General features: G+C 41.7%; 1 protein-coding gene across 14 annotated transcripts in view; it reads left to right on the forward strand.

Annotated features, from left to right (window-relative positions):
- Positions 1-26,436, forward strand: part of CLIP4 (CAP-Gly domain containing linker protein family member 4) — a 347,916-nt gene that overhangs the window by 314,473 nt on the left and 7,007 nt on the right. For 11 of the 14 annotated variants that reach the window (XM_029593006.1, XM_029593004.1, XM_029592996.1 and 8 more), the window contains one exon: positions 9,716-12,963. In XM_029593006.1, coding sequence (XP_029448866.1) covers positions 9,716-10,037 — 322 coding nt within the window. In that variant the 3' untranslated portion in view covers positions 10,038-12,963. Of the gene's footprint in view, positions 1-3,899; positions 4,157-9,715; positions 12,964-26,436 lie in introns of those variants that run through there. The other 3 variants (XM_029593003.1, XM_029593005.1, XM_029593008.1) reach the window with 3 other exon arrangements.

A 26,436-nucleotide genomic window follows, 5' to 3' on the forward strand; every position in this document is an offset into this window, starting at 1 on the left:
CCTTCAAAAAGAGAAGTTCAAAATGGTAACCCTAGGCGCACTGCTCCCTCTGCTACAAAGAGGGGATTGGCTGTGCTCTCTCGACCTCAAGGACGCTTATACCCACATTGCGATCACACAATCCCATCGCAAATATCTGCGGTTTCTCGTAGGCCACGACCATTATCAATACCGTGTCCTACCTTTCGGTCTGGCTTCTGCCCCACGAGTCTTTACCAAATGTCTCGTAGTGGTAGCAGCATTCTTAAGGAAGGAAGGTGTCCACGTCTACCCCTACCTGGACGATTGGCTAATCAGGGCCTCCACCCAACAGATAGCTCAATCCTCCCTAAAATTGACAATTCAAACACTCCTTTCCTTAGGGTTTCTTGTCAATTACGAGAAATCTTGCTTAGTCCCGTCTCAAACCTTATTCTTCATTGGAGCAGACTTGGACACCTTACAGGCAAAGGCTTACCTTCCACTTCAGAGGGTCCACACCCTAATCTCCCTGGCTCGTCAGCTCCAGTCTCAGAACACTGCCACGGCTCGCCAGTTCCTCATTCTCCTAGGACACATGGCATCCTCGGTTCAAGTCACTCCCATGACCCGACTAGCCATGAGAGTAACACAATGGACTCTACGACACCAATGGATTCAAGCTTTTCAGCCTCTGTCCTCCATAGTCACAGTCACACAAGCGCTGCGCCTATCCTTAACCTGGTGGACGACTCAGGTCAACCTCCTTCAGGGCTTACCTTTTCTTCCACCGGATCCGCAAGTAATCCTCACCACCGACGCTTCTCACATCGGTTGGGGAGCCCATGTGGACGACTTTCAAACCGAAGGGTTATGGTCCAAAGAGGAAGCCGAACACCAGATAAATTTCCTGGAACTTCGAGCAATCTGCTATGCGCTCCGCACTTTCAAAGATCATCTCTTTCATCAGATAATCTTAATCCAGACGGACAACCAAGTGGCCATGTGGTACATAAACAAGCAGGGAGGCACAGGCTCCTTCCTTCTGTGTCAGGAAGCTGCACAGATCTGGGCGGAAGCCCTCTCCCACTCCATGTACCTCAGGGCCACTTACCTGCCGGGAGTAGACAATGTATTGGCAGACCAGCTGAGCCGAGTCTTCCACCCACACGAGTGGTCACTCGATCCTCTGGTAGCGACCTCTCTGTTTCACAAGTGGGGTTCTCCCCGCATAGACCTCTTTGCGTCCCCTCAGAACCACAAAGTTCACGATTACTGCTCTCTCATTCGGAGCCAGCACTCTCGGCCGAGGGATGCTTTCTCCCTCAAGTGGACAACCGGTCTGCTCTATGCATTCCCTCCACTCCCTCTTGTGTCAAGGACTCTCGTGAAGCTACGCCAGGACGGAGGAACCATGATCCTGATAGCACCTTACTGGCCACGCCAAGTATGGTTTCCAATACTCCAGGATCTCTCCATCCGCAGGCACATTCCTCTGGGAATGACCCGCATCTGCTCACTTCAAAACGACGGATGCCTCCTCCATCCCAACCTCCAAGCCTTGTCCCTGACGGCATGGATGTTGAAAGGTTAGTCCTTCAACCATTTAACCTTTCAGATTCCGTTTCTCGAGTCCTGATAGCTTCACGAAAGCCTTCCACAAGAAAGTCTTACTCATACAAATGGAAAAGGTACACATCATGGTGCACTTCTCAGTCCCTTGATCCCCTTTCCTGTCCAATCTCCAAATTCTTGGACTATTTATGGCATCTCTCTGAATCAGGTCTTAAAACCTCTTCTATCAGAATGCATGTCAGTGCGGTAGCCGCCTTCCATAAGGGTATTGGGGTAATCCTATTTCAGTACAACCCGTAGTAACACGCTTTCTTAAGGGCTTACTCCATCTAAAGCCACCCTTGCGTCCTCCGGCCCCATCCTGGGACCTTAACCTGGATCTTGGTCGTCTAATGAAACCTCCTTTCGAACCTCTGCACTCCTGTGACTTGAAATATCTCACTTGGAAAGTGTTATTCCTTTTGGCTGTTACTTCAGCTCGCAGGGTTAGTGAATTACAGGCCCTAGTTACCTATCCGCCTTACACTACGCTCCTGCAGGACCGGGCGGTACTCCGCACTCACCCTAAATTTTTACCTAAGGTAGTTTCGGAGTTTCATATCAATCAATCTATCGTACTACCTATCTTTTTTCCCAGGCCCCACTCCAACTCTGGAGAGCAGACCCTGCATACCCTAGACTGTAAACGGGCTCTAGCTTTTTACCTAGACCGTACAGTTTCCCACAGGAAGAGCACTCAATTATTCGTCTCTTTCCATCCTAATAAGTTGGGACAACCTGTGGGTAAGCAGGCTCTTTCTTCCTGGTTGGCGGACTGCATTTCTTTTTGCTATGAGCAAGCTGGCATTCCTTTTCAAGACCGTGTTAAAGCACACTCTGTGAGGGCCATGGCGACGTCAGTGGCACACCTTCGATCGGTGCCGCTTCCGGACATCTGCAAAGCTGCAACCTGGACTTCTCTCCATACTTTTGCAGCCCATTATTGTTTGGACAAGGCTGGAAGACAAGACTCCATCTTCGGCCAGTCTGTCTTGCGTAACCTTTTTCCAACCTGATGTACCAACACCCTTCCACCTACCCGGTAGGGTGCGGATGCCCTTTCCCAAATTTCTCCTCAGTTGTTGTGCCTGCTGCACACCGTTGGGTACATTTGGTGCAAGTCGGGACATCCTCAGCTCGGTACTCACCCATTTGTGAGGACAACCATCCTGCTTGTCCTGTGAGAAAGCAAATGTTGCTTACCTGATGTAACAGGTGTTCTCACAGGACAGCAGGATGTTAGTCCTCACGAAACCCGCCCGCCTCCCCGCGGTGTTGGGTTCGTTTATTTTTACTTTCTAGGCACTGCCTGTAGCTTTGAAAATCAGACTGAAGGGAGACCCCTGCTGGCTGCAGGGTCAGTGCCTTGCTGGGCATGCCCAGTAGGGGCCAGTCAAAGTTCTGTTTAAACTTTGACAGAAGTTTTCCGTGGTGGGCTCCATCCTCGATGTCACCCATTTGTGAGGACTAACATCCTGCTGTCCTGTGAGAACACCTGTTACATCAGGTAAGCAACATTTGCTATTACAAGGAACTTCACTGATCCTTATTTCAGGAGGACCCATCCTGATTACCCAAGGGAGATAGCCAAGCGCACCAGAGAAATGCATCTGGGTCGCAGTATTCTGGGTTACTGATACACAGACATAAGTGAAAAAATACAGGACTGCTTCTAAGATTAAGTCCATAAGCAAGACATAAGGCTTACCATACTGGGTCAGACCAAGGGTCCATCAAGCCCAGTATCCTGTTTCCAACAATGGCCAAGCCAGGACACAAGTACCTTGCAGGATCACAAGGGGTAGATAGATTCCATCACTGTCTGAATTTTCAAAAAGGCTCAACAAATAACTGCACGGGGCGGCAGCTGCTACTCTTAAGAGAAACATGGGATAATCTGCATGTCATGACAGATACTACCATAAGCTTGCTGGGCAGACTGGATGGACCATTTGGGCCTTTTCTGCCATCATTACTATGTTACTATGTAAGCATACTGCAGTCTACCACCATGTGCTTGGGCCTCCTACGGAGCAGAGTATCAAATGCCATCTTCTCTGTAGGGTAACCATCCTGAAACCTCACCCTGACCTCTACGAGCCTTACCCTTTTCCCCCTCCTAGCCAAGAATAAAGAAATACATTTTAAAGTCAGTTGTAGGTATGACCTCTAATATCTGCTATGTTTCACCCTTTGGGGAAGGGAAGGTTTGTTAAAAGGAAATGTTTTACCTCTTTTGTGATGGGGTGTTTGGACTTTTATTACCAAAGACTGGTTTGTTTTCATCCTTTGAGGAATACTATTTCTTTTGAACATTGCCCTTCTAGAATTTAACATCTGCAATCAACTAGATGACTTGGCTGGTCAAGAGGCCTGGAAAGCATGAAATCCACTGTCTTCTTTCCTTGGTTGGGAAGAGACTTTATTAAATTTTACTGTCATTCCATACCATCAAATGGATGGCATTATACTTATTAAATTCTTTAAGTTTATATATTGTGATACCACTAGTTATTGTATTTCTGTCTGAAGCTGCTAATAATGACAAAATGTTTTATTTATGTTCTAAAGAGTTGGCTTAACATAAAATGTTAAAATCTTTCTATAAAAATCTCAAAGTTTGTTTGTAAAACTGTGTCCTTGGATTTATTTTATTGTAACTGCCATGTAAAGAAACCGCTTGCTTTGTAGGTTGGATGCAACTGCCTATCTAGTGCCTTATAACAATTTATTCTAAGAGGATGCCACAGAAGGAGTGACTATCAACAAGCTAATTGTACTTCTCTCTTCAGGCCATGGAAGAGATACCTGCTGTATCTCTCCAGTAAGAGTGAACCAAAGGAAGCTTTATGTGTCATCTGGTTTCCATCCAGGAGAACCAGGAGAAATTCATCTCCCCCCTTGGCAGTGGAAGCTTGTACAGTATTGAGAGTATGCTTAGAGGATGGTGAGGGAGTCCACAGCATTTAAGGGTGGTAGCAGCACCCTCTGTTGGTCAGTGGTGGCAGTGCTGGTCATTTACTTCCATGTTATTTCCTTTGTCCATCATATTCTGCCAGAGATGCATTCCAAGGGCCTGATTTTCAAAAGCATTTACATGCATAAAACTGGATTTTACACATCTAAATGCACTTCACCCATGTAAGTGGGCTTTTGAAAATTGCTACAATATATGCTATTGAAATGTCCATAGGATTTATTTGCATAAGTGCATTTTACATGCATAAATGACTTTTGAAAATTGCTATGATAGTATGTTACATATATGCGTGTAACTCCTTTGAAAATTCATTTGCAAGTGTTGTATTAACTTTTCTTTTGAAGGATGGAGCCAGCAGGCCCAGAATGTTAATGCCTATACCAGGTGTAGCGCCTGTTTGGGGTTGGGGCCCCACCCAGACAGACAGAGGCTGTATATGGTATTTTTTTTAAATGTGTGTATTACAATGCAATATTATGTGTGATTTTGCTGTAATATCTGTACAAGTATTCTCCCAAGCCCAGATTTTGCCTGAGTGGGATGGGGTGTAACCAGATCATCCTGTCAGTCTACTAGTAAGCCCTGGGATATGTCATGGGTAGTGCAGTTAGTGAGGGAATAATTAGGGGAGGATCTATTCAGGTGCAGCCCCTCCCTTTGAGGGTGCTAGAATGGGTATCTCGCGTCAGAGATTTTATAGCAGCGCTCTGCCAAAAGCTCTGGGGGCAGTATAAGTTTGCAGTTCAGGACGAGGGTTGGAGATTTTACCTTGCTTGATTTTGGGCCTACTCATGGAGGCACTGGCCCTCCTGGCTGGCAGTCTGCGAGTAAGGCCGAAGATTTCCCTGCCTATCCACTACCTGGTGGGTAAGGGTTTCATTGCAGGAATTTTTTGGAATTTTGTACTTTTACATGCTAGGAGACTTGCTGGACACCTGGGCCTTTCCAGGAATGGAAGACCTGCCCACTGAGGTGGTGACCAGTTGCAAGGGACAACTCCGGTGTTATTTCATTTTTGGGCCCCAGAAGAAATTGTTTTGTGAAGATCTGGGAGGACGTGTTTCTGCTCCTCTTCTTACCCATCTAAAAATCTGAGAAGATATAGTTCCAGCTTGGATCCCTCCCAAAAGGGATCCCCATCAAATTAAAAGGAAAAGATCTACTAACTGTAAGAGAGGATTTACTTTGTGCAGAGACAGGGATTTTAACATTTTTGCCAGCTCGAAAGGGATCTCCTGCCCATCCTAGGGATACTCTGACCACCTGGGAACTTTAATTATCTAAACCCTGGAGGCCAGAAGTTCTAGGACCCTGGTATAAGTTATTCCTGCATGGATAGAGAAAAAGGACTGTAAAGAGAGCAAGAAAGTCTTTGATGCTGGAGTCATATTTATTGTGCCATTATTCAACATTTGACAGTAAAGATTTTATTTTGGACATTAACCCAGTGAGTCCAGTGTGTTTATTGGGGCATACCGCATACACAGTGAAGAAAATTGCCCTCTCCCAGGGGCAAGCCAAAGGAGGTCATTCGCCCCCAGCACTGGGCCCTGAAAGTAAATCTCCCCCCCCCCCCTTGAAAAGGATCCACACCTTGGGGAAAGAGCTATGGAGAAGAGCTAGCCAGAGTTCCTGACCCAAAGAGTTTACAAATTCTTTTATGGCGCCACCTGTACAGGACAGGCACACCGGGTGGGGTTACAATTATAATTATAAAATTTAAAAAAATCTATGCTTGATGCATCGCGCTAGAATTATCGACCTGTGGCTAATACTCCATTCTTGGCAAAGATTTTGGAGAAAGTAGTAACTATACAATTGACATCTTATTTGAAGGAGGCAGAGTGGTTGGACCCATTCCAGAGAGGATTTCAGACAAGTCGCAGCACAGAGACCGTTCTGATCTCTGTAATTGATATTTTGTGTAAGGTGGACAGAGAGAAGTTCCTATTTATTTATTTATTTATTTGTAGAGTTTTATATACCGTTATTCGGTAGAGCCATCATAACAGTTTACAAAATATGCAATTAGCATACAAAATATGCAATTAGCATACAATCAAATGGAGTTAACATGGTAGTTGGGAACAGTAGAGTATTGTGAACAGTAAACATTTTTTTCTTAGTAGTTGAATAACAGAATAGTGAGGAGAACATTTTCACTGAACTTTAAAATAAGTTTTATTAGATCTTTCATCTGCTTTTGATCTGGTGGGTCATTCCCTCTTGCTGAACTGGTGGTAGTTTTTAGGTTTATATGGAACGGTTTTGTAATAGATTGCCTCCTTCCTTGTGAATAGGTCTAGTCCAGGTATATGTTAAGAGAATTTTGGCATCCATTCTGGTAAGTGGGTGTTGTGTTCTTCAGTGGTCACCCTTTCCCCTTTGTTTAAGGTCTTCATGCAGCCACTAGGTCTATTGCTTTGCTTACTTGGTCTGTGGAGTTATCCTTACACAGATGACTTGCAGATTATTGTACCTCTGGGTAAAGAAGTAGCTGGGGAATCATTAGATCTTAAATTTAGTTGTGATTGCAGATTGGTTCTTACAGAGTAAGTTATGCTTGAATTAATCTAAAACATAGGTCCTTAGAATTGGACATGCTGATCTTCTTTCTCCCTTGAAGTTAAGGGAATGAATTATATGATAACAAAATCTAGTCATCTTTTTTAAATCTAAGGTTGGTTTAGAAACTCATGTCCAAAATGAATTGGTCAGCTTTTCTGAAGCTATGAAGTATGAGGAAACTGTCCTTTATTGGACTTGAAATATCTTAAAATGGTGATTTACTTCTTGGTGATGTCTCAATTTTGCTATTGTAATAGCCTATATGTGGACCTACTACAGTGGTTTATAAATAAGCTATAAGTAGTCTAAAATGCAGCTACTAGGGTTGTTTGGGATGTCCTCGATAAACATCCAAATCTATAAAAAACAATGGCTACACCCCTCAAGAGCCAAGTTGTCACCTTTTACAAAAGGTGAGGCAATTCAGCTTGTATGATCTCCATAGGGAGCTTATTCCACAATGTAGGTGTCACAAAAGAGAAAAACCTTGCCCTAAACACCTCATACTATCCTGAAAGAAGGCACCAGATGTAATGCCCAATAGATAAGGAACTCTACAGGAGACAGTATCATTCCAGTTTATATAATAGCTAGAGTGGTCCTTTGACCCTCGTTACCCGAAATGTAAAGGCCACTATCTTAAATTGGGAGCAAGTCAAAATCTTGTGTTAGTGAAGTGAACTAAGCATTTTCATGGAGGATGTTTATCTAGCCAAAGAAAGAAAGTTATTTGAGGGAAAACTGCACAATACAGTAATACTTATACTCACACACTCTTAAAATCCTGGGAATCGGTATCAGACTGCTCAGTGCTGCAGTCTCATGGGCTCTTGCCCTCAAAGGACTGCAAACCCCTCTCCTCTGTTTGCACTTTTTGTTACGTCATCTACCTCTTCCCTTTCAATGTTTTTTCTTTTTTTTAGGTGAAAACAACTTCAAAACACTACCCTTTTCAAACACCCTTTTAAAATATCCTATAGTGATTCTATTATGTGAGATCAGATACTTGATCTAGATCATCATACTTTTAGTGGCGATCGCTTGAGCCCAAAGAGTCAGTGAACCCAGGCTCTAGTGGCAGACCCATTGAATGCAATATTTTATTAATATATAAGGTGTGTGCACCAGAAGTTCTTCCTCAGAGGTATTGACATTCCACCATACCTATCTAGCAGTCCTTTGTACAGGGAGTAAGTTATTTTATATTTTTGTAATATACGCTGTAAAGAAGTTTATCTGAAATGAATAGAGCTTTCTAGAAAATTCATTTGCATTTTATTTTGGCTGAAAATGCCAAGGTTTGGGTACATGTACACAGTTACAAATGAACAGGCCGATACAGTAAAGTGCGCTCCGGCAGGTGTTAAATTCGGCCGGCACCAGGAAAGTGCAGAGAAAAGCAGAAAAAACTGCTTTTCTGTACACTCTCCAACTTAATATCATAGAGATATTAAGTTGGAGGCCCCAAAAGCAAAAAAAAAAAAAATTTAAATCTGCCCGCAGCCCACGGGTTGGAAGACGGATGCTCAATTTTGCTGGCGTCCGTTTTCCGAACCCGTGGCTGTCAGCGGGCTCGACAACCAACTCCGGTAAAATTAAGCGTCTGCTGTCAAACCCGCTGCCAGCCGCCGCTTCTGTCAAAAAGGAGGTGCTAGGAATGCACTAGTGTCCCTAGCGCCTCCTTTTACCGCGGGCCCTCATTTACATAAATTTATTTACTGGATTGTGCACCCAGGAGAGCGGGCGCTTGCCCACTCTCCCACGAAGTTTTCTGTATCGGCCCGTAACTAGGAAATTTCATCTCTCATTGTTATGCTATTGCAAGTCTGAACCTGGAGAGTTAACAATAGACATCAACCTTGGATTGGTCTCCATAGATGAGGTTTACAAGGCTACACTGTAGAGTTCTATCTGCACTTTTACCAAGCACTGCTATTTAGGGTTTTTCTCACATCAGAAGTAGATTTGGCATGAAGGTGTTCCAGGTGTTTTGGTTTTTTTTATGAGTTAATGCTCAACTGAGGTTTAATGTTTGTTTACAGAAATGTATGCAGAACACACAAAATCTTTTGTGTCTTCTCTTACACTGAAACATGTTGTGTAGTTGCATTGATCTGAATCCTAGATAAGCATTAGCTTGACTCTATTGAAATACCTACCTTTGCAGAATGAGTAATTGCTGATCTGTACTGGTGTTTTCCAAAGGTAATATTTCAAAGCAATCACACAACCTTGGTTCATCATTCTCCCCTTTTGAGAATTGTGTTTGCTTGTTGAAGAGCTTTCAAGATACTCATGCTTGGGAGCATATATGTATGATGCAGTTTACATTCCAGTTGTAGAAGCTTATTGTGAACTTCATGCTGCCACACTGGATTCATCAATGTGACTCTACTTAAGTGCTGTGTTTGCAGAACAACAGTTAGAGAGCAACCGTTTTGAATGATATTGTTTTAACGTTTGATGGAGTTCAGCTTATTTTGGTAATTCTGCTGATTTAGAGGGCAACACACGGGGGCTGCGTATTTTATCAGTAAATACGGTAATACATTGCTCTAAATGTAACATAGTTTTTCCTTTCTTTTTTACAATGAGATCTAAGAACCCTGTCCTGCGTCGCAGTTGGAGCAGTAGTACTACAAACAGCGTGGAAGGGAGCGTGAAACTGCATGAAGGCTCTCAGGTTCTCCTGACCAGTTCCAATGAAATGGGCATTATCAGGTACATTGGCCCTACTGAGTTTGCACCAGGAATGTGGCTGGGGCTGGAACTCCGGTGTGCTAAGGGGAAGAATGATGGATCCGTAGGGGACAAACGTTATTTTAATTGTAAGCCAAACCATGGTGTCTTAGTTAGGCCGAGCAGGGTAACTTACCGTGGAATTAATGGAGCAAAACTTGTGGATGATGTCTGCTGAACACAGAACTTGCATGCAGTGAGAACTGTTAAAAGTAGATAAGAAATGTCAAACAAAAGCCTGTTAGCATGAAAATGTGTTTATCTTATTTATTTTTGTTTAGGTGTTAAACACAGTTTGCAATGTATATGAAATACATAAAAATATCTATGTAATAAGAGACACACATGTTCTAATGTATGTAAATGCAAGCAGTCACACTGCAGCTTGCTTGTGGAAAAAGACAACTTACTGTAGTGTTCAGCATTATAGGTTCAAGAGTTGCTGATGAAAGGTTTACCACTAGATAGTTTCAAGAATAGCACATTTTTTGGACTATTTTATGATTTAGATTTGACTTTATTCCTTTAATAGCAAGCTGTGTGTTCCCCTACTCTTTATAACACACATTACTCATCCCTAGCCTTTCCAATAGCAATAAGCAAGACCAACGAAGGACAAAGGAAATTGCTAATGGATTTTCAGATCATTTGTTACATACAGTAGGTTTCATCTCCCTTCTTTAAACCTGAGGAAAAAATAAAATGAACTTACAGAACAAGGAGATAAAGAGGTCAGGGGTAGATAACAAGAAGCAATGTGCTACTAAATAGATACAGGCTTCTATTTTCCAAAGATTTTTCAGGACTGAATAGGAAAAATCTATGGGTATAAAGTAAACAATGCAGAGGAAATCAAATAAAAAGATGACCTGTAAATGCACAATTAAATATTATATAGGGTTTGTTTTAGGGTTTCTGATAAAAGCACTTTCTGACTTTTTCCCCATACATTCATGAAAAACATCAGCACTTAATAAGCACTTTTGAGACCTTACGCACTTTCATCTTTGTTGAAAACTTTATTTCTCGCCTTCTTATGACATTATTATTTCTACCTATTATAGCCGCAGTCTGTGCTTAGCACAGTTTTGTCAATTGAGAAAAAAAGCTAAAGAGAAACCTCTCTGCTTCATGTTACAGTGTGCCTTCTATAATTCTAACCACCAACAGCACTCAGATAGTGGGAATGTATCTGTGTGCTTATTGAACTGCAGGATATGCTCTGTAGGCAGTATGCATATTATATAATCACACACAGAAGTCTGTCTGTCAGAGTATTACATTCAGCTTGTATTCCTCGGGTCAGTGTAACTCGAACACCTCTCACTAATTTTCCAGTTCTAGAACACAGTAATTAAATAATTATTTTTTGCTCCTTCACATTAGCACAAAGCACAAGATCATTAGGTAGACTGGATGGGGCCCTGTTTTCAAAAAAGTCAGACATATATGTAGAAGAATGGCACAGTTTGTTGGCAAGTGGTTATGTAATGTATCTAATGAACATCTTTGCAATTGAGTTCTGGAAAACACGAGCCTAAAGGAATGGAGCTTTCAAGGTTAGAGCCATGCACCTTGGAGATGTCCTAAACATTCTCAACCTAATTTCAAACAAACTTTGAAAACATTTGGAATAGTCTGAAAATGTGGCGAATAGAAAGATGCTGTTTTTACACATTTCCTAATGAGCATTAAAATTAGATAAACAAGAGCACAAACTGGGAGGGCAAATTACAATTTTCAATAAAAAACTAAAGTGTTTTGATGTATAATAATTTAATTTGCATATGTTCAGGTTAACTGTTAGAGTATTTAACCTTGTGGAAATGAATTTGTACGTCATAGAGCCAAAAAGTAAACACTTTTATTTTGGCTCTGTTCACAACATTGTTTTATACAGTTTGATAGCATGCATGCTGGGGGAAAGTGCCCATTCCAACAAATACCAGGCATTTGTCGGGCGGAGCCATCGAAAACAGTAAGTGATAGCGTGCCTGATTTAGACACAATTACATGTGTTATGTAAAGGTTTTGAATACATATCTGATATAGCATACATCAGAGAAACTGACCTGTCACAAAATGGGCTGCGATTTGGCTTTTCAAAGAACTTTTAAAAGATTTATATTTGTACATGTATTTAACCATCCATGTGTCAGAGACTGCCTCTGTTTCACCATAGGCATTCTGATTTTAAAATGTAACAGAAATAGAAAACATTTGACTTGTAATATAAAAAGAGTTGTGTATTTGCACTTTGGTTAACTTGTAGCATTGGTTGGATCTGAAGGGCATTTGACCTTTGAGAATACATTTACTACAAGGATTAACCTCCTATTTTTGAACTGAAACTGCAGCTTTAAATAAAAGTGTTATTTAGATATATTGCTAGAAGTATTTTTCCTGAATTACACTTGCATAGCAAGTCTAATCTGTTTAATATTTTATTGACCGAATTAAAGAGTGTACATTTTGAAGATAAACTTGTTAAACTACAAACCGATAGACATTGGAAAATACATTTGTTTCATTTCTTTTTAAGATTCACATGGTCATTGTCTTGGGGCTTCTGTTAACCTCAGTTTAGAGGGGTTTTTTACCTTCCGAAAAATTGTAGAAGTAAATTCACTTCCAAAATGTAATCTTTAAAAAATAAAATTGGTGCTTCATTAGTATACTGCTAAATGTTTGGGGCTTACCTCCAAATTTGGATACAGAATTATTTTGACTTCTAAAAATAATTTAACGGAAGCCCCTGGTTGCAATATTCAACATTTCTATGCAACAAGTGTTCCAGTTTTAAGTCTTTAGCATGTATAATACCACAAGGTACCATGTTGATTCATGCTGGTTGTTTTTAAGAAGAAATCATAGTTGTCTCCCTGTTATGTTTAATAAGTCAAAAATTATACACATCACAGTATTATCATTTTGCTCATACAGACAGATTATGTAAATTGTGCAAAGATATTATGGTGACTGATCTGATATTCATCAAGTATGTTTTATACCTTCATGCCATTTATAATCTATCACTGCAGTAACCCTGTGTGGCACAAAACATCTGATTTTGGAAACACAAATAAAGTGTGGAATCACACAAAGCTGTATTCTTTGCCTTCTTTGTTTAAGTACCTTTCTATAACTGGGGTCTAGTCAGGGTATGAATCTAATAAATGTTTTACAGAATGTATTTTGGTTTCTTTTACTCTGGAAGAGGCAACAATTTATTGGACATTTAATGAGATATTTTCATAGAGCAGGAAGTGACATTGTCCTATACTTGGATATTTGTTTTTCATTTGTTAAACCTGACTTGCAGGATCATGTATTTTTTTAAACAATTGAATGTAATTTATTTATTGTTTATAAATAAAATTGATCAATCTTTTTTTAAGTTAAAAAATAATATATTTTAAATGCAACTTTACATTTATACATATTTTTGCTTTTAACTTTACTGCTCTTCAACCTCAAAACCAAGATGTCACATTACTAAAAAAATGATTAACAGAGCACTCTGTTAAGAAAGAGAGTGCTCATTCTTAGCCACCACAGCTGCTCTTTCCCTCTCCCATGCACGTCCTAGTTCATCAATGAAGGGCAGGATGGTGAGTGGGAGGAGCAACTACAGGGACTGGGAGGGAGGTCTCACTGTGTCCTTGTGCTACCAGTCTGCTGCAACTCTTCCTTGTCCTCCTCCTAAAGGAACAGCTTCTCTTTATGTGGCAGGATTAACACACCTCATCTCCCCCTTTAAAACTTCAAAAGGAAAGAACAAAAATAAACTGACTTGGATAAGGCATGATCTCCTGCTTATAGTTGGGAGAAATTCATAATATCAGTGTAGGTAGTGACAACCAGGCAGACTGGGTGGGCCAACCAGAGCCAGATTTAGGCATAGACAATATAGGCAAGTGCCTAGGGTGCCAAATTGTGAAGGTGCCCAAAACCTAGAACTCCCCGTGCTGCTTCCTGATTTTCAGAGGCCATAACCCTTACCCATATAGGTGCCATAATCTTAAATCCGGCTCTGGGGTCAATTGGCCATTGTATGCCAGTATTTTACTATGTTACTTTATGCTATGAAAGGGATGAGACAGTGAAGATGGAGTCCTGGAAGAGAGTGAAGAAGGATGAGGGAGATGGAGAAACAGCCATTAAAGCAGCATATTATGTTGTATCTTGCTACCAGTGTACACACGACAAGTGCAAATAAATTCTTATTGGTCAAGGGTCATAATATGCTAGTTTGTGTATTCTCAATTCGGCGACTCCACTTAGTTACAGTGTTATAAAGCAAATCCCCCAACACGGACTCTGTGTTTCGCCAGTCTGGCTGCATCGGGAGGGATGGCAATTTTTAACAACAAACAATCTGTAAGAGAGGAACAGTGTATAATGACCAAAATACAAAAACTGGGATTGAGGCAACAGATGAAATAAAAGCAAAGATATTAACTTTCTTGCACGCTAAACATACCTGTGTTATAGACTGTAACATACTTAAACAGGAGCGCACTGAGTTGGCTTTACCAAAAGCGTTTTAAACTCTGACAACCAATTTTTTGCAAAACCACGCACCAATAGGAGGAGTGGAAGCACTGACCAATCACCACACGTTCAAGCTCAATGACGTAAACATACTGTCAGATAAAATAACTCCACTCGAGTTCTGCATTCAAACCCTTAGGAGAGATGCTGTCCAAAATATGAATCCATTTCTGCACTTTTCTAATGAGAATTTCAGAGAAATCTCCCCCCATCGCGGGGAGGGAGAATGCGGAACTCGAGTGGAGTTATTTTATCTGACAGTATGTTTACGTCATTGAGCTTGAACGTGTGGTGATTGGTCAGTGCTTCCACTCCTCCTATTGGTGCATGGTTTTGCGCCAAATTGGTTGTCAGAGTTTAAAACCCTTTTGGTAAAGCCAACTCAGTGCGCTCCCATTTAAGTATGTTACAGTCTATAACACAGGTATGTTTAGCGTGCAAGAAAGTTAATATCTTTGCCTTTATTTCATCTGTTGCCTCAATCCCAGTTTTTGTATTTTGGTCATTATACACTGTTCCTCTCTTACAGATTGTTTGTTGTTAAAAATTGCCATCCTTCCCGATGCAGCCGGACTGGCGAAACACGGAGTCCGTGTTGGGGGATTTGCTTTTTAACACTGTGTTTAACTAAGTGGAGTCGCCGAATTGAGAATAAACAAACTAGCATCTTATGAACCTTCACCAATAAGAATTTATTTTCATGTCCAATGTACACTTATTGTGTTAAGTGCAACATTTACTCCAGTGTGACATTGTATCTTGCTACCAGGCCAGGAACATAATGAGAATAATTTTCAGAGGCATTTCTGCAGTAATATGGTGCTTTAACCACAGAAATGGCTTGTTATAAAATTGTCTACCCGATATGCTGGTAGACGTACATGTGTATGTTCTGTATGAATGTAAGTTTTTCAGAGGACAAGCAGGATGGCAATCCTCACGTGGATGACTTCATCAGATGAATCCAAGCATGAGAAGTTTGACTTCAAAGTTTCTAAAAGCTTTGAGTATGCCCAACTGTGCATGTGCTGCTCTGCCCACATCACTACATGGTCTTTCAGTTTCATCTGTTCCACAGAGCCTGCAGATTGAGATTCATCTCTGTCTCAGCTGCTGCACTGGAAGACTTTTATTTACAGGGCCTCATCGTAACATAGCAGTGACAGCAGATAAAGACCTAATGGTCTGTCCAGTCTGCTCAGCAAGTGGTTTATGTTAGTAACAGCCTCATCATGCAGGTTAATTCCATGTATTATGTTAAGCGTAGCAACTGGCATGCTGTGCAGGTTCTCCCCATATGATCCATTAAGGGTAGTAACTACTGCTCCATGCAGGTTAACCCCATACATTCTGTTAAGAGTAGTAGCTAATGTGCTGTGCAGAAATATTACACCTAAAGTTAACTTAGGCTACCCATTTTCATCATGACCAACCTTAAGCCTTTAGGGATCTGCAATATTTAATCCATGCTCTTTTAAATTCACCCATTGTTCTTGTCCTCACCATCTCTTTCAGGAAGGTATTTCAGGTATCCACCATCCTCTCCTTGAATAAATATTTCCTGATACTGGTTCTGAGTTGTCTCCCCTGGAGTTTCATATCATGACCCCCTAATCGTACAGTTTCCTTTCCAATAGAAAATGTTTGTTTGTACATTATTAATATCTTTCAGGTATCTGAAGATCTGTATCGTATCTCCCCTGCTCCTCCTCTCTTCCAAGATATACATATATCCTTTAGCCTCTCTTCATAGGTCTTCTGAAACAGACCCCACACCATTTTGGTTACCTTCTATTTTGATCTCTTAAGTAGGTTTATCTACTAATTATACGTTCCTTTAATTTTTAATTGGCTGCATGGTGTACCAGTTCCAGTGCTCTGGAACAGCATCTGTTTAGTTCTGCTATCAAATCATTTGATTTCATCTTGCTTATTTTTTGCCTGATGCCTCAGAATGAGAAGAAGGCCAGTGGCTTCAACAAATGCCCTCTATATGAATGCATCCTGTCTCTCGTGGATCCTCACAATGTGTGCAAACCATGACATCTCATGCTTCATCCTTTGTGAGATGGTGACCTCTAGAGGACATCATTCCTGGTTGGAGTTCAAGGTAAAGCGCTTTGAGGGACTTAAGCCTGGCCAATATGCATCAGAGATATCAACATTAAGGGACCCAAGAGCTGCATCAACTGTTGGCAGTGTATTGACACTGGGGAGGCATCAACTCCCCTCAACACTGAGCACCAGGAAGGACTGTGGAGACAGACCTTTGTTTACCATCTCCCATTTAAAGAAAGTGCAGGAATCTGCATCTTTGGTATTGGCATTGCGGAGTTACGATAATGTACATCAGGCGAAGACTAAGAAGCATCGACATTAGTTTCAGTCAATGCAAGGAGTTGGGGAGTTTCTGGCAGTAGCCATGAATCCCCGAAGCATTCATTTGGGGAGGAGAGATCATCCTTGCCATAGCCTTGGGAAACACTTCAATCTCCAAGGGTCCAGTTGTCAGCCATTGATTCATTTCTGGTGTCTAGGAAGATGTGGCCATTCCTCCTGCCTCCCAGCCTGTCCTGGGATTAGCACTTTTGAAGGTGGAACTGGGAAGGAAGATCCAGGAGGCCCTGGATTGTAAGATGCAGAGCATCTGTGCACCGGCATCAAGTGCATCGGTGTCTGCAGACTAACATCCAGTTCGTTCTGGGGAGAATTGAGGCACCCGGCAATAGGGCTCTGATGTTGGTTCCCGGAGGGAAAATGGCATTGGTATTACCATACCAAAGCTAATTTCCAATGCATCAGGGAGAGGGAAAGCTTTCCTGGTGCATAGGAGTTCATCAGGTTCTTGGCCCGAACAGGCAAGCGCTGTCCTCTCTGAGATCCATCTGGATCTGAGTATTCCTGGGGATATGGCTATGGATCAGAGGACTTTTTTCTGATCAGCTTGAATCAACAAGTCTCCCCTCTAACCCCTCTCCACCACAGGAAAAGAGAAAGTCTCCTCCAGAGGACCTCTCATTCGCCGACTTTGTGAAGAGAAAGACTGATTCCATTCTGTTTGAGTTGCAGGAAGATGAAGAGCTCAAGCTGTGGTAGTGCTCTAATGTGTGTTAAACAGCATATATCGTGCAATAGTGCACAATATATATGTGATTTTTGCAAGGCTCTGCCCAGGTTCCCTCCCCTATTAACATGGCCTGCTTTGCATGTGGTTTGCATGCACAAATAATGCAAATGCACGCAAAGCAGGTCATTACTAAAAACTAGAAACTAAAAACGTGGCTGTTCACTCAAGCCTTCCCTTGATGGACACCCTTCTAACAGCACAGCCCTGCACTTCATTTTCACAGATCCGCCCCCTCCTTCTCCCATCTTCCTGCCTGCAGTTTTATAGACCTAAAGATTAAGCTATTGTCAAAGCTTACCACATCCTATCCCTATGTTAAACTCTGTTATGTTTAAACTTTGTTATGCTTTTCTTTGATATGTTAATCGTATGCTTTTGATCTCAACTCTCCCACTCTGTAGACCCCTTGTTCATTGTAACTTTATCTTCCTAGTTAATTGGTTACCCCTTGTTTCAATGTAAACCGGTACGATAAGACACTAGTCTTGAGCATCGGTATATCAAAAAAATTTTAAATAAATAAAATAAATAAATTACTAGGCAACTTCATGTAAATATTTTATCTCAGCCAACCATGAAAGTGGTCAGCTATGATAAAATACCACCACCTCCTGGGGAATTGGTAAATGTTACGTGGGAGCCCCAGGTCCATAATGTGGTCCTGAGGATCCCAAGTTACATTTAAAGGGCAATGCATACAAAAATAACGGCAGCGAAAAAGATCGAATTGAGAGTGGGTCAAGACTGACCCCCAGCTCAAACAGGGGCCACTACTTAAAGCAGCACAGATACCCCTAAATAAAAGTGGTAAATAGTTCTCACAGCAATAGCCCCACCCTATGTTCAATAAAATACATTCCCCCACCACCCTTTTCCAATGACACATGACCAAGGTCTCCCCCCTATCGTATGATAAGGCAAGCTCAGTTCTGTGCCATTTTTCGGTGCCATTTTGAAAAATGGCAACAACTGGGCCAAGGGCTATGGGTGCTCCTGGCCCCATCATACATTTGGGGATTGGAGGGGAGGGCACTATACCCCTGAGTTTAATGCATTGGGGTTGGGGTTGGAATGTCCTATTGTCATTGGAAAAGCAGATGGGGGGGGAATGTATTTTATTGAAAATGGAGTGGGGTGGGGCTGTGGCTGTCACCACGAAGACCTTCTTACCACTATTTTTTTACTTAGGGGTGGTGGCCTCAAGTTGAGCCGGGGGTCAATCCTGACTCCCACTTAATTCAATCTTGTTTGCCAGGGTTTTTTTCAGTGGCCAGCCCTATAAGGCGATGGCAGTCCCTTGAGGTTGGGGCCACCATTACACCTAAAGGGCCCGTTAGTTGTGTTGTTTTGTCCCACGGTGTTTGGCAGCAAGACAAAACAATGCACAATAGAGCCACAATATCTTTTTGGGGGAGGGGAACACTATTGTAGTGACACCCCCCCTGCAATATTGGGACCCCTTCCACAAAATAAAGTTGTAGCTTGTTGACTCTAGGTGTAATTTTGTGGGACTCAACTCTCTGTGACTTCTGTTGATAAAAAAATGGACATGATTCATCGTGTGGAAGACTCCCAGATTCAAAAAGCAGAAGCTAATGCACCAGTTCATGGTGGTCAAATTGGCCTCCAGGAAGGCCAAAGGTTCTAGGACCCACTCTTCGGTACCTCCAAGGAGGTAATCTCTTACTCTTGACACTCTTGGGAGGAAGGTTTATCAAGAGGCTATGCTGATTGCTTGCTTAGCCTCCTATCAACTCTTCATGTACCATTCCATCCAAAATATGCTGAAAGACATCAAGGCATTGTCATAGTATCTCCCTCAAAATTATTGTGATAACCTGAAGTCAGTAGTGAACAAAGGTCTAGAGTGCAGGAAGAAAATGGTCTGTTTGACCTTTAATGTTTTAGAATCTGTATTGAGAATCTCTGTACTGGATATGGGTACCCACAGACTTGCCTGGTTGCAGGCTATGATCTTGTGACAGAATGTCCAGAATAGACACGCTGACATGCCATGCAATGGGGAGAATCTCATAAGAACATAAGCACATAAGATATGCCATACTGGGTCAGACAAATGGTCCATCAAGCACAATATCCTGTTTCCAACAGTGACCAATCCAAGTCACAAGTAACTGGCAAGTATGCAAACATTAAATAAATGTCAGGCTACTGTTGCTTATTAATTAATAGCAGTTTATGGATTTTTCCTCTAGTAACTTATCCAAACCTTTTTTTAAACCCAGTTACACTGCCACATCCTCTGGCTATAGCCACATCCTCTGGCAATGAATTCCAGAGCTTAACTATGCGCTGAGTGAGAGAGAATTTTCTTCAATTTGGTTTTTTTTTCGTTATTAAAATTTTTTATTGGATGTGTATAAAAAGCAACACAAGTAAACACCCAAAGATCACAATAAACACCCCCTACCCCCTAACCACAAGCGCAGCGTTTATTATCATAGTCAGAAATCTTACTGCACCAAGATACAAAATACTGAAAGATTACACTCCAATCTTTAACCAAAAAGAAGAGGCACCTTGAGAGCATTTACCAACAAAAAACTAAAAGATAAAAGTAAGTGTAGAGAATCAGTGTGTGGAAATGCTTAGTAAAACATAACCCATGTAAATATAAGCTAAAGGGCATGCATACCTTCAGACTGGGACGGACGCCATTTATCGGATGGATACCAGATTTTCCTAAAGAGTGGCATGCATTTGTAACGCAGAGCCGTGAGATAAGCTAGACTGTAATTGTTACATAAATGAGATAAGACCTTCTGAAGAGAGGGGGCATCAGCATTTTTCCAGAGCAAAGTCACTTCACATCTAGCTGCAATAAAAATTTGCTGACATAACAGCTGTTGTAGATCGGTAAGACCGTCTACTGGTTTCCCTAGCAGACTAAATCGAACATCATATACATCCCCCACTTCCAGAATAGTAAATATCAACCCAACAATTTGACGTCAGAATGGCACAATAACATTACAACTCCACCAAATATGTATGTAAGTTCCCTCCTGTCCACAGAGTCGCCAGCATAAGGCATTCACAGAGGAGTAAATACAATGGTGCCTAGAAGGAGTTAGATGCCATCGGAATAGTACCTTATAACAATTTTCTTGGATGTGAGCAGAGATAGAGCACTTTCTAGCACAGCACAAGAAAAAATGGAGTCCCAATCATCCTCACTCAGTTGTTCCCCTAGGTCTGTTTACCAAGTTCGAAATAGGAGAGTTTGTCCAGGAGAAATCCATTAAGCAAACAATATACTTTAGAAACCCAGTCTCCTAATGCAGTGGTTCTCAACCTTCTTTCAGCCAGGACACACCTGACAGATGGTTCTCACATGTGTGACACACCGAACATGTGACCGTTACAGGGCTAAATGTAAATATACATTCTGCATCCTCAGGAACCTCCTCGACCCCCAATAATGGGTGCAGAGCAGAACTAGAGCATTACAACTCACCATACAAAAAAAAATTCTGGTTCTGATGACTTCTCAGTAAAAGCAAAACAAACTCCCTTTACTGGCGGGCACAATACCACTCCTTATAAAAAAAACAACACAGTAATTTACAACTAATGCATCTCCTATTGAGAAAACACAACAAATAAGATTAGACAAATGCCTACATGCTAGTAAAATACCTCACCTTGGTCACACACCCAGAACTGACCTTCACCAAGTACAGAAAGACCAGCAATTATAAATATGGAGACAAGCTGGAATGAAAACCAAAACAGCCACTCTGCATGCAGTGCAAACCTGGAGAAATGGAAAGAGAAATATAGCACCTAACATAGGCCTGTATTTATCAAAATGCACTAAATATCGCCTATGATAGAAAAAGGGGCATGTTTTATGGTAATAGGCAGTTTATTACAATTTGTGCTAATACCTATGCGAAGAGCTAAGTTATTGCAAATTGTGATCACTTTTTTGCACTTTGAGATAAGTGCCAGAATGTGATATTTCCTACATACAACCACTGGGGGGGACCATGTTTATGGAGAGAGAGAGAGAGAGAGTGAGACGTATGAACAGAACAGTGCTCTCTTATGAAGATTTGATGACCCTCGGAGTGAGGAAACTCACCCAAAGATGAGATTTGTGCAACGTTCTCTCAACTTAGCTTGATGTTGCCCAGGTAGAGAGTCCATCAAGCTAGGTTGAGAGAACGTTGCACAAATATAATCTCTGAGTGAGTTTCCTCACTCCGAGGGTCATCAAATCTTCACAAGAGAGCTCTGTTCTGTTTGTACGTCTCACTTTGAATGTCAAAGTGGCCCCTACACTAATACCTAACCTCACCTCGAGTTACTAGGTGGGCCTCCCATAGAGAAATAAATACCTGTCTAGGGTTAGGGCATTATGGCTAGTATCTCTCTTCTCTCTCTCTCTCTTTTCTGGGAGTCTCATAAGTATTAAAGCTATCGCATGGCTTAACACTACTGAAAGAGGTGTAGTTAAAGCCGTGCAATAGGGCTTTGCAAAATGGTAAACCCAGCCCCTAACTCCTCCTCTTTTTTGGATTTGCATTGTACCATATGATATGGTGCTATCGCATGCATTAAGGGCTTATCGCATGCAAAAACGCCTTATCGCATTGTGATAAATGACCCTAATAGTCCCAGGATCTGCAGTAATGTACACAAACTAACCTGCACAAAGTTACACCTGCATTATGGAACACACTCAAAACAGTAACAACCCTATCTATGAAAAGGCAACATTGCAAATATTTAACCAGGCCCTAAACACTAATACGCCTCCTATTAGGAAAACAGAACAAGCCAAACTGCTATAGATCCCCATACAGAAAAAATGGTAAAACTATACTAATAAATGTTACAAAACGGCTGATGAACAGAATAACATCCAACAATTAAAAACTCATAAAAATTGTCCAAATATCAAGGGTGGGGAACCAAGATGGCTGCCACACCGTGAGCACCGAAAACATCTTGGCTCTGCGGTGAATTTTGAAGTCCTTCTATTGCCTTGAATATTCTTTCTTATGACAAGCAATGCCGCATACTAAAAGAAAGGCGCGAAAACGTTACCTCAACTCCTAATACTTCCACTCGTCAACCACGGATTGAAGAAGTTTTCGGGAATAAACTCCTGAGGCCGGAGGGATGGGCCGCGAGCATCGATGGTGGAGAACGGTTGCCAGACGCTGTGGCCGAGGAAACATCGCTCAGCCCCGGCGCACCAACAGTACCAGCCTTGCTATACAGGCTCTCTGAAACTGAGGGAACAGAACAACAATTACTTCTAACACCTCGGATACAAACTGCTCCTAGGACATGCGATACCCCGAGAAGAGACAGAGAACAACCGTCTGCTTCGGTGAGCCCGACAGGTTCGGGCTCCAAGGGTAAGCAAGAGGAGGCTCGGCATTTTGAATTAGACGAGGCTGGCTTCTTGGAGAAGGGAGGTAAAGAGACTGAGATTTGTGTAATTTTGAATCCAATATTGGATACTCCTGATAAAATTACCTTAGAAGAGGTTTGGAAGGTATTAATGAATATGAATAGAGCCATAAATGATTTAACAAATGTTGTAAAACAAAATCTGGAAGAAACACATAGATTGGACAGTAAGATTCAAATGGTGGAAAGCTCTGTGAAGAATGTTGAGACTGAAATAAACAGTGTGAAAGAGGTACAATTTAATTTGATAAAATCTGAGAGTATGATGATGAGAAGGATGGATCTTATTGAAAATGATTTAAGAAGAAACAACTTAAGACTTTTGAATTTTCCAAAAACTAGATGGATGGCACCCAAAGACCTTCTTAAAAGTTATCTTATTAATATTTTGGGATTCTCAGAAGCACTTATGCCACTGAGTTCTAAAATATTTTATTTACCTGAAAAAAGAGAAGAAAAGAGATCATAAAATCAGGATAATATTTCCTCAGATAATCTTACTGAGATACTAGAAAAATCTTTTAAATGTAAAATAGAATCCAGAGCAACATTGATGGTGACTTTTATACAACAGTGAGATAGAGATAATATTCTACGAATATTCTTCCGGAACCAGTCTCAGCTTTTCTACTGACAACAAATAAGAATATTTCCGGATATAACTAAGAAAATGCAGGAGAAAAGAAAAAGTTTTCTGATGATGAAAGGCGAAGTAACTTCACGGGGAGCCAAATTCTTTTTAAGGTTCCCATGTAGGTGTATTTTGATTTACCAAAATGATAAATACATTTTTTCTGAGCAGGAACAATTGCGTGCATACTTGGACTCGCACTCCTGAATAATCCAAGAGATGTTGATAAAATAATTTGGAGATTACACGGTGTTGCAGCTAAATAGATTAATAAGAATTATATTTCTTTTGGACCCACTTGATTATATGGTTCCCCCACATTACCTATAATATATGGTGAATGGTATTTCTTTGGGGATTTAATATAAAGAAGTTATTTCTATCTTTTTCAGTAATATTGTTTTCAATGTAATTTGAATTGAAACCTCAATAAAAATAAAATTAAAAAAAAATTGTCCAAATATCAATGAAATATTTCAAAACAGCAGATATATCACATAATACCCAATAATTAAAATGGCAGTCAATCAAGAAAAATAAACATAAAAAGCCACCTTTACTTACCCTCTCCAGCAACTCTCCTACTCCTTTCCCTTGCAGGCCAGTAGCACACACCAGAAACAGCAGTAGCTGCTGAAACTCTGTCCTCACGGTCCTCTTCCTTAGGGCCCACAACTCACACACAGTCTCTATCTCACACAGACCAGTAACCTCCCTAACCAGTCTCTCTTCCTCACAAATGTACCAGTCACCTCCCTGACCAGTCTCTCTTCCTCACACACATACCAGTCACCTCCCTGACCAGTCTCTGATCTCACACACACACACACACCAGTCACCTCCCTGTCCAGTCTGTCTCTCTCACACACCAGTCACCTCCCTGACCAATCTCTGTCTCTCACACACACTCCAGTCACCTTGCTGACTAATCTTTCTCTCACACACAGATACCAGTCACCTCCCTGACCAGTCACTGTCTCTCACACACAGACCCCAGTCACCTTCCTGACCAGTCTCTGTTTTACACACACCAGTCTTCTCCCTGACCAATCTTTGTCTCACACACACAAACACCAGTCACCTCCCTGACCAGTCTCTGTCTCTCACACACACACACACACACACACCAGTCACCTCACTGACCAATCTGTCTCTCTCAAACACACCAGTCACCTCCTTGACCAGTTTCTATCTCACACCCACACCAGTCACCTCCCTGACCAGTCTCTGTCTCACACACACACACACACACCAGTCACCTCACTGACCAATCTGTCTCTCTCAAACACACCAGTCACCTCCTTGACCAGTTTCTATCTCACACCCACACCAGTCACCTCCCTGACCAGTCTCTGTCTCTGACACACACGCACACCAGTCATCTTCCTGACAGTCTGTCTCCCTCACAGAAACACACCTCCGAACAGTCTGTCTCTCAATCATACACATGCTCTGTCACTTACATACAAGCTCTCAATCACACACAAATGCTCTTTCTCCCATTCTACCACCCAACCACAAAGCTGCCACTCTTACACGCACACAAGCTCATGTGGAGCCTCTTCTCATTGTTTGACCCAATAAGTCTGGCCTTCGCTCTTCAGTTGCTGCCGGCCTGGCCTCCGCGGTGGCACTCCCCTATCAACTGCATCGGCCAGTCCGCCCATGGGGAGAAGGGAAGCACAAGTGGGGCAGTGGGACATCGGGAGCCGCAACAAACCTGCTGGTGCTTGGCAACACACTGGTGTATCATGACACACCGGTTGAGAATTGCTGCCCAAATATATCAGCCTGGTTGCAATAATTTTCAAATAAAGACCATCCCTCTCGTAGAGCCGCCAATCTGCAATACTACATTAAAATGCCGAAGTTGGACATATTCTAAGAAGTTTATACTCTCCATATGGTACTTGGTTAAAATATCAATAGGAGACAATATTGCACCATTGCAAAGGAAGTGCTCTATACGCAATAAGCCACACTCTTTTCTTTGACTTGTTTTAAATGAGCTACTTGCTAACTTCATGGAGTGCCCCCAAGTCCCTTCTAATATCTGAGAGAGTAAATAACCAATTTATATTAACTTGTTCAAGTCCTTTCATGATTCTGTAGACCTCAATCATATCCCTCTTCTCCAAACTGAACAGCCCTAACTTCCTTAGCCTTTTGTCATAGGGCAGCTGTTCCATGCCCCTTATCATTTTGGTTGCCATTCTCTGCACTTTTTCCAGTGCAACTATATCTTTTTTTTAGATGCAGTGACCAGAATTGCATACAGTATTCAAGATGTGGTCTCACCATGGAGCGATACAGAGGCATTATGACATACATTAAAAACATAAGAACATAAGAAATTGCCATGCTGGGTCAGACCAAGGGTCCATCAAGCCCAGCATCCTGTTTCCAACAGAGGCCAAAACCAGGCCAGAAGAACCTGGCAATTACCCAAACACTAAGAAGATCCCATGCTACTGATGCAATTAATAGCATTGGCTAGTCCCTAAGTAAAATTGATCAATAGCCATTAATGGACTTCTCCTCCAAGAACTTATCCAAACCTTTTTTGAACCCAGCTACACTAACTGCACTAACCACATCCTCTGGCAACAAATTCCAGAGCTTTATTGTGCGTTGAGTGAAAAAGAATTTTCTCCGATTAGTCTTAAATGTGCTACTTGCTAACTTCATGGAATGCTCCCTAGTCCTCCTATTATTCGAAAGTGAAAATAACCGAGTCACATCTACTCGTTCAAGACCTCTCATGATCTTAAAGACCTCTATCATATCCTCCCTCAGCCGTCTCTTCTCCAAGCTGAA

The sequence above is a fragment of the Rhinatrema bivittatum genome, chromosome 3, assembly GCF_901001135.1.
Source record: "Rhinatrema bivittatum chromosome 3, aRhiBiv1.1, whole genome shotgun sequence".
Lineage (NCBI taxonomy): Eukaryota > Metazoa > Chordata > Amphibia > Gymnophiona > Rhinatrematidae > Rhinatrema > Rhinatrema bivittatum.